The sequence below is a fragment of the Notothenia rossii genome (assembly GCF_949606895.1).
Source record: "Notothenia rossii genome assembly, chromosome: 6".
Taxonomy (NCBI): Eukaryota; Metazoa; Chordata; class Actinopteri; order Perciformes; family Nototheniidae; genus Notothenia; species Notothenia rossii.
This window is the reverse complement of record NC_136909.1, coordinates 87,428,249-87,438,248: the sequence shown is the minus strand read 5'-3', so window position 1 is coordinate 87,438,248 and position 10,000 is coordinate 87,428,249. Positions and strand designations below refer to the sequence as shown.

At 42.1% G+C, this 10,000-nt stretch overlaps 1 protein-coding gene across 1 annotated transcript in view; it reads right to left on the bottom strand.

Annotated features, from left to right (window-relative positions):
• hectd2 (HECT domain containing 2) overlaps nt 1-10,000 on the bottom strand; it is a 57,968-nt gene that overhangs the window by 10,116 nt on the left and 37,852 nt on the right. Inside the window, exons 18-19 of the mRNA XM_079689320.1 lie at nt 5,617-5,704; nt 3,929-4,035 (exon numbers count right to left, since the gene is read on the bottom strand). Of these exons, the coding sequence (XP_079545446.1) occupies nt 3,929-4,035; nt 5,617-5,704 (195 nt within the window). The remainder of the gene's footprint in view (nt 1-3,928; nt 4,036-5,616; nt 5,705-10,000) is intronic.

Here is a 10,000-nt window from a genome sequence, read left to right as displayed (position 1 = left end):
CTTCAGGAACAAAAAGCACTGTCACCCCCCCCCCCCCCCCCCCACCACTCCACATCCACGGCACAGCAGTGAAGACGACAGACAGCACCAAGTTCCTGGGGGTGCATATCACAAGCAGTCTGACCCGGTCCACTCACACTACATCACTATTTAAGAAGGCACAGCAGCGCCTACACTTCCTGCGCAGGTTGAGAAGAGCACAGCTCCCCCCTCCCATCCTCACCACGTTCTACAGAGGAACCATAGAGAGCGTGCTGACCAGCGGCAGACTGGAAGTCTCTGCAGAGAGTGGTCAGGACAGCAGAGAAGATCATCAGAGTTTCTCTCTCTCCCATCAGAGACACCGCTCAGAAACGCTCCCTGACAAAAGCCCAGAACATTTTGAAAGACCCCACTCATCCTCACCATGCTCTGCTCTCCCTGCTGCCGTCCGGCAAGAGGGTCCGCAGCATTAAGAGCAGAACAGTCAGATTCTGTAATAGCTTCTTCCCCATGCCATCAGACTGCTGAACAGCAAGTAAACCAGTAACACAGAGATTACATTACGCTGTGTAAAGAGCACATATTTGTTATGTCTATTTTAGTTATATGTATAGTCAGTCTTTATATTTAAAACACACACTTTATCTTTGATTTGATCAGCACCACGTCACTTTAAAGTATTTATTTATATGTACAATTTTAGTAAGTTGTTATATTGTCCTGTTCCTGTAAGCCAGTACAACGACATTTCGTTTTAATAGTACACTCTGTGTCTTGTTGAAATTGTCTATCTATGTCTATCTACAGGAGCGAGGACTCATGTCTGTAAACATCTCCGTGCATTTTGATTAAATTGTATCACAATATGTCGTCTTTTGATTCTGTAGCATTTCTCAGAGGCACTTTTAAACAAACGTCAGTCTATGCATTTTACACTGTTTTCCAAAAAACCTCAAAAGTGTTTTTTTTTTTTTTAACCATAATGGCAAAAGTGAATTACATTTTCATCCAAATTGCTGATCTAGCAGTGCTTTAATGTTCAATGTTAACGGAATACATAGAGAAGCATGTTGTTACTCAGGTTTAGTGCACACGCTGCAGAATAAAACTGGCTTTTTATTTCTACTGTTGACCTACCTACTGCCTCTGCACACAATGTGGACATCGTACTTTTTCATAACGTTGAACCTCGACCTTTAAACCTCGTGCTCATGTGTCCTCCTGTGCAAAGGATTGTGGGTGAGAATAGAGGGAACTGCTAAATGCACCCGGAAGCAGCCGGACATCCTGGTATTTTTGGCAAACTGTGTTTTGGGACTTACTTAATCTTTATCTGGCAGGAATTTGCTGACGCACTCCGTGACCTTACAGGACTGGAGCAGCTTCTTGTGAACGTTTACAAACAGCTCCTGATGATATATTCAAGATTCAAGGTTTAAATATCATGTGCACATTAGCTACAGTGTAGATATGGCAATGAACATCTGAAGTCACCAAACATGAATATATATACAGTGGGGCAAAAGAGTATTGAGTCAGCCACCAATTGTGCAAATTCTCCCACTTAAAAAGATGAGAGAAGCCTGTCATTTTCATCCTAGGTATACCTCAACTATGAGAGACAGAATGGGGGGAAAGAATCCAGAAAATCACATTGTCTGATTTTTAAAGAGCAGACCTGTAACTTCTTCTTTAAGAGCCTCCTCTGTCCTCCACTTGTTAACTGTATTAATGGAACCTGTTTGAACTCGTTATCAGTATAAAAGACACCTGTCCACAACCTCAAACAGTCACACTCCAAACTCCACTATGGCCAAGACCAAAGAGCTGTCAAAGGACACCAGAAACTAAATGGTAGACCTGCACCAGGCTGGGAAGACTGAATCTGCAATAGGTAAGCAGCTTGGTGTGAAGAAATCAACTGTGGGAGCAATTATTAGAAAATGGAAGACATACAAGACCACTGATAATCTCCCTCGGTCTGGGGCTCCACGCAAGATCTCACCCCGTGGGGTCAAAATGAGAAACAAGAACGATGAGCAAAGATCCTAGAACCACACGGGGGGACCTAGCCAATGACCTGCAGAGAGCTGGGACCAAAGTAACAAAGGCTACCATCAGTAACACACTACGCCGCCAGGGACTCAAATCCTGCAGTGCCAGACGTGTCCCCCTGCTTAAGCCAGTACATGTCCAGGCCCGTCTGAAGTTTGCTAGAGAGCATTTAGATGATCCAGAAGAGGATTGGGAGAATGTCATATGGTCAGATGAAACCAAAATAGAACTTTTTGGTAAAAACTCAACTAGACGTGTTTGGAGGAGAAAGAATGCTGAGTTGCATCCAAAGAACACCATACCTACTGTGAAACATGGGGGGGGGGACATCATGCTTTGGGGCTGTTGTTCTGCAAAGGGACCAGGACCACTGATCCGTGTAAAGGAAAGAATGAATGGGGCCATGTATCGTGAGATTTTGAGTGACAACCTCCTTCCATCAGCAAGGGCATTGAAGATGAAACGTGGCTGGGTCTTTCAGCGTGACAATGATCCCAAACACACCGCCCGGGCAACGAAGGAGTGGCTTCGTAAGAAGCATTTCAAGGTCCTGGAGTGGCCTAGCCAGTCTCCAGATCTCAACCCCATAGAAAATCTTTGGAGGGAGTTGAAAGTCCGTGTTGCCCAGCGACAGCCCCAAAACATCACTGCTCTAGAGATCTGCATGGAGGAATGGGCCAAAATACCAGCAACAGTAAAAACCTTGTGAAGACTTACAGAAAACGTTTGACCTCTGTCATCGCCAACAAAGTTATTGACCAAATACTTATTTTCTTGCACAATTGGTGGCTGACTAAATACCTTTTTGCCCCACCGTATATCTGTCATAAGCTACAATCACAGTGATATTATACAGACAGGTCAAACAGAGACAAGTTCCCCTTTCTGGTTGATTGGTGGAGCCATCACAATCTAAAACTGAACGTGTGCAAAATCAACTAAGGACATTGTGTTATAACATCCCATTGGACTTCTTTGCCCTCTCCTCAAATAAAATGTGTTTTACGATTATTATTTCTCTGAATTGTGCACTTTAATGCTACAATCTATATGGTGTTTACGGAGGCCCTTCGTGGACATGGACAAAAAATTAAAACTGTGCACACGTGAAACTTTTTGTGAGCATGCAACCTTTTCTCGTGCGCACAAGAACGTGTCCAAACCTACTATGTGTACCTACGGAAGAGGATTAGGGCCAGATGTCAAAAATAATTCGGAGATCTGCCCAAAAGTTACTTTTTTTTTTTACCGAGAAAAAAGTCACAATTCTGAGGAAAAAAAAACACCACCATTTTTTTAAATTCAGAATTCTATCTCAGAACTCAAACATGTTCATCACTTTTGGAGAGATTTCAAAAATAAATTCCGATGTGGCTTTAACACACACACACACACACACACACACACACACACACACACACACACACACACACACACACACACACACACACACACACACACACACACACACACACACACACACACACACACACACACACACACACACACACACACACACACACACACACACACACCACCTATTATTAAACCACAGCCTGTCTGATCATGTCCTGAAATATCACACAATGTGGACGTGAGTGAAAGCACACACACACACACACACACACACACACACACCCCACACACCCCCCCCACACACACACCCCCCCACACGCACACACACACCCCCCCCCCCCCCCCCCACACACACACACACACACACACACACACACACACACACACACACACACACACACACACACACACACACACACACACACACACACACACACACACACACACACACACACACACACACACACACACACACACACACACACACACACACACACACACACACACACACACACACACACACACACACACTCACCATGAGTGCGTCAGAGGCACACACGCTGTGGAAGCCGTGGAAGAAGGCAGCAAACTGTTTGTAGATGGATTTATTGAGCAGGAAGTCGACGTAGAGCTGGACGTACTCTGAGAGAGAGGAGAAACACAGCAGTGATTTTCTTTAATACATTTTCCATTACAGGCTTTATTTGGTTTTAATAAGAGGAAGAAAGTGTATTTTCTCCACCTCTCGCTCGTTAACACAACAATGAGGCTTTGAGCCGGGCATGAAGGCAAAACACATGACGAGGATTTAAGTGGATTTAACAAGGGCTGGGATGCATATCAATGTTACATACGTCATAATATAGAGTAAATGTCGTGTGCAATGTTGCATGAGTTTGATTTCCTGGATTTAAAGGGTGTTACATTAAAGTGAGGTCATTTCCTATTTTGTCATTTTTGTATTCACCCATTAGATTAGATTGACTTTATTCATCACAAATTCAGATTTCTGTTGTTGTCAAGTGAGCATTTATTAAACACAAGATAATAAGTGTATTAATAAAACACAAATACAATTAAATGAAAGATAAACAGTCCTGTACAGTTCATGTCAACAATCAAATGTATATTTATCAATGGGGTTATAAATAATCCAAATATAAAAAATACTGAATCAATTAGAATAATCTATGCTTTTAAGACAGATAAACAAAGACATATGACACTCTAAACATTACAAACTAAGCTTTTTTTAATAAAACTTTCATGTTAATCATTACATCCTCATTACTGATGATTAGGTTTAAAACATCACATTGTGTAATTAAACCACCATCAGTCAAAGAATGTTTTTATGTGCAATTATTTTGACTCTCATCCGTACTTTATGCCAGGCTGATGGCTCTCTGAGCTATGAAGGTGCTTTTCAAGGTCCCCTATTATTAGTGCTGATTCTCTGTCTGTTACTTTAGATGAAAATAAGGAGCCCCTCCCCACGCCCCTCTGAGAGACATTTGGTTAAAAAGAACACAATAAGCGCTTTTGCACCGGAGTACTTTTCCCGTTGAGTTCCGTTAGTTCCTGGAATTTTGCGTTCACACCAAAAAGAGAACTTAGTTCATGAGAACGTGTCCCCCCTTTTCAGTCCCTGCTAGAGAGGTGGGACTAGCCTGGGGAGAAAAAAGTACCAATTTCTGATTGGCTGGGCGAATTGCAAATCACGCCCCGTAAAACTCGGGAAAGTTTTTGGAAGCCGCCGTAGTATTTGCTGGCATTAGCATTATTAGCATTAGCCGCGCGCACCAACGGAGAGAGACTAACTTATGGCAACACAAAATAAAACATGGGAGACTTTCAGAGTCTCTTTACACAGACGGGACACATGTTGATGTAGAAGAGACATGAAGAAGAGGGGACACATGTTGATGTAGAAGAGATATGAAGAAGAGGGGACACATGTTGATGTAGAAGAGATATGAAGAAGAGGGGACACATGTTGATGTAGAAGAGACATGAAGAAGAGGGGACACATGTTGATGTAGAAGAGACATGAAGAAGAGGGGACACATGTTGATGTAGAAGAGACATGGAGAAGAGGGGACACATGTTGATGTAGAAGAGACATGAAGAAGAGGGGACACATGTTGATGTAGAAGAGACATGGAGAAGTGGATTTGAATAATAAGTGACCTTTAATGCCTTCCTGAGTCACGGTGCACTCACCCTTCCTGTTGAGTTTGGTCACAGGAATCTTGTCTCCTCCAGGCTTCAGGTTGTGAGATTTGACCACCCCCATTTCCTCCTGAAATACCTGCACACACAAATACACATGAATGAAGTCACATGAGGTCAGACACACACACCAATGAGTATCAGGAGTCATTCAGGGTCAATGGCTACTAAAGGAGCAAATAATACAGCAGAGAAATACAACAGAGTGGAATAATATTCATTCAAATGCATGTTTTTACCCATGTGTTAAAAACCCCCACTTAAAATGGCTTCATAACATAGGTTCCCTTTAGTGTTTACTTCCTGTCTGTCTTCTTCTGTTGTTCCCTTTAGTGTTTACTTCCTGTCTGTCTTCTTCTGTTGTTCCCTTTAGTGTTTACTTCCTGTCTGTCTTCTTCTGTTGTTCCCTTTAGTGTTTACTTCCTGTCTGTCTTCTTCTGTTGTTCCCTTTAGTGTTTACTTCCTATCTGTCTTCTTCTGTTGTTCCCTTTAGTGTTTACTTCCTATCTGTCTTCTTCTGTTGTTCCCTTTAGTGTTTACTTCCTGTCTGTCTTCTTCTGTTGTTCCCTTTAGTGTTTACTTCCTGTCTGTCTTCTTCTGTTGTGCCCTTTAGTGTTTACTTCCTGTCTGTCTTCTTCTGCTGTTCCCTTTAGTGTTTACTTCCTGTCTGTCTTCTTCTGCTGTTCCCGTTAGTGTTTAAGTCCTGTCTGTCTTCTTCTGCTGTTCCCTTTAGTGTTTACATCCTGTCTGTCTTCTTCTGCTGTTCCCTTTAGTGTTTACATCCTGTCTGTCTTCTTCTGCTGTTCCCTTTAGTGTTTACTTCCTGTCTTTCTTCTTCTGTTGTTCCCTTTAGTGTTTACTTCCTGTCTGTCTTCTTCTGTTGTTCCCTTTAGTGTTTACTTCCTATCTGTCTTCTTCTGTTGTTCCCTTTAGTGTTTACTTCCTGTCTGTCTTCTTCTGCTGTTCCCTTTAGTGTTTACTTCCTGTCTGTCTTCTTCTGCTGTTCCCTTTAGTGTTTACTTCCTGTCTGTCTTCTTCTGCTGTTCCCTTTAGTGTTTACTTCCTGTCTGTCTTCTTCTGCTGTTCCCTTTAGTGTTTACTTCCAGTCTGTCTTCTTCTGCTGTTCCCTTTAGTGTTTACTTCCTGTCTGTCTTCTTCTGCTGTTCCCTTTAGTGTTTACTTCCAGTCTGTCTTCTTCTGCTGTTCCCTTTAGTGTTTACTTCCTCTCTGTCTTCATCTACTGTTAGCCTTTCCTTCCTGAGCAAACTCCTTAGCAACGGTCTGATGTCCTTAGCAACAGTCTGCTAGTGAAAATTAACGACCTCTGGAATGTCCAGATTTACCATCAGAATTGTGTATTCAACAAAGCCGTGTTATAATGTTTGAGAATGGAAAAGATGAAAATAAATGTTTTAATAAACACCTTTTGTGGATTTTGGAAAGTGTTATATCGTAGTTTAAACAATAACAATGTTTGGAGAGATACAGTATGACACAGTAAAGTTCAATTAGAGGAGAGGAGAATGATGATTATATTGTTTTCAATATCTCCCTTAGATAACTTTTTATGTTATTGTATTTTCTCCTCATAGCATTTTGAGGCACCTTGAGATGACGTTGTTTTTAAAGTGTGCTATATAAATAAAATGTATTATTATTATTTTAGGATGCAATGTTCGAATTCCAGCTTTAGGATTGAAACTCTCTTGCTTGTAAATAGAGTGCATTTATTAGCGTGGGAACTTAATACAATCATGCTGACACCACAGTAGCTTTATATTTAGCATACAGTCATGGGAGCGTATGAAAATATGTGTCAACAACACTTTGTATACATGCATAAAGTTTGGATTTAGGTTTATAAATAGGTCTGGGTTAGAGGCCATAGGGAAGGCTTTATGTCAGTGGGAGCTCTTGCAGTACACATTTGAAAATAGAGCGTTATAAATACAGTAAAAGAGACGCAGGCTGATGAACAAACATATGGAAACAGCAGGGATTCACAGTGTGCTGCAGGTCAGAGGGTTCACAGTGTGCTACAGGTCAGAGGGTTCACAGTGTGCTACAGGTCAGAGGGTTCACAGTGTGCTACAGGTCAGAGGGCTCACAGTGTGCTACAGGTCAGAGGGTTCACAGTGTGCTACAGGTCAGAGGGTTCACAGTGTGCTACAGGTCAGAGGGTTCACAGTGTGCTACAGGTCAGAGGGTTCACAGTGTGCTACAGGTCAGAGGGTTCACAGTGTGCTACAGGTCAGAGGGTTCACAGTATGCTACAGGTCAGAGGGCTCACAGTGTGCTGCAGGTCAGAGGGTTCATCAGCGCCACAGAAGTGTGACGGACCAGCCTATGGCCCACACTGCGGTTAAAATAACACCTCAGGCCTCTACATTGTGTTTCTTCTCACATATTTTCGGGAGACATATATAACTCCATAAACTAAAGCCTTCCTTTGTATCTGGTTACTACGGGCACCGTGCTTCGAGCTGAGTCAGAAAACATGCTGACGTCATGAAAGGAAACACCTTGTTTGAGACGTAAGGTGATGTTTTAAATGATTACTGGCGGCGTTTATAAATAGAGTCGTTCAGTGATTAACATTTTATCCATGTGATTTTGGATTTCTGAAGTAAAAAGTTAACGTTCGGCTATAAAGCAGACAGCAAAATAATTAAACAAGCGAGTGCCTGTTTTTCCTGGCCAAGGTCAGGGTCCTTGAACACAACACGAGCCTAACGTGTCATCACGTGGTATATCTCGTCTGACAGGGGTGTAGTGCTGACCGAGCCCCCAGGAAGTGCGCCGGGCTCTGAGTAGAATATTCGTTGTGGCCAAACGGCGGTACTACACTTCCTTTAGGTTGCTGGGCCCGGAAACACTTTTTCCCATAGAGTGGCGAAGTCCCTCCCCTTCCGGTGGACCTCCATGGGACCTTATATCGGAAAAATAATGTATTGAAGTCAATGGGGAGAGAAAGATTATCTTTCGATCCCGTTTGAATTGTGCCACGAATTACACATATGATGTTTGTCAATTTAAAAGATAATTTTGCAAGTGCTCAATGAACTAGAACTCTGGTCTTGCACACGTCACCAACACCAAGATGGCCGTCACGTTGGTACATTTCACCTCTTTCTTTCAGAATGAGGCGAAAAGTATTAAAAGAGGTGAAAATCACTACAAGTCTGGCCATGTTGAGAAATGTACATACACAAAAGGGGAGTTAGTCAGTTCCAGCATGTGGGACCGGCTTTACAAGGTTTCGGTGAGTAACACGAGTGTAATGTGTAACGTTAATGTCAGCTAGCTAACATTAGCTAACAAGGTACACTCTCGTGTTTTGTTTTAGTTGCTCTTCGAGAACGAGCAAGAGGTACTATTACTGGTATGATAACAACCTGGTACAAAGCACACAGGCATCTTGTTAAAGTAAGTAAGTAATAATAATAATAATAATAATAATAATAGATTTAATTTGTTAGCGCTTTTACAGGGGCTCAAAGACGCTTTACAGATAATAGTGAAGAAAAAAAGAAAAGAGAAGAAAGGAACAACAAATAAATATATAGTTAAAGTACAGTAAGTAAATGTGTTTTTAGCTATCTGGAGGGAATACATCAGTTATGACAGCACTTACGCGACTCCAACCCACGGGACCGCGCCGCCCGGCACGTTCATGTGATGCGACGTGTTCAGTACGACATGCGTTTTACCTTCACCCATGGATTCACAAAAAATAACGAATCGTTTGCGAACGACCCATCCCTAGTGCTTATTATACATCCATGGTGCTGACGGAGAGCACCAGAACGCCGCTCCGGGCCAGGACTTCAGAAATGTCAGTACCCATAAGGAGCCGTACACATGCCGCAGTTTTTGCGTGGCTGTGTCTTTAGTTGAAAGCCCAGTGGCGATCTGTTCATCTGTCATACTGATCATACAGTCAATAACTTTGTTGTTATTAGCATCTGGTTAGCTAGCTATGCTAACGAATAGAAGAAGCTTTTTCTCCAACCAGTGAGGTAAAGGCACATCTTTATATGATCATTATAGTTATAAAAAAATAAGAGAATAAAGTAAACGGGTATAAAATACTATATGAGAGTAAAAAAAAGTTGTTATAAATAAACAAGAATACAGTTTGAAAGGGGAGTGATTTGTAAAATATCCATAAAGAAAAATAAATCTGCTTACAGTTCTGTTTCATCTGGGTGTTGAGAGATGTATCCATAGATCTCCTAATGTTGCTCTCAAAGTGCACCAGATTGATGCTTTTAACTTCAACATTTAAAAAAAAAAATTCCCGGGGGAGCATCCCCCCGGTGCCCCCTAGAGGATGTTAGGTCCCCCACCACTTAAATCATATTCACATGGATAG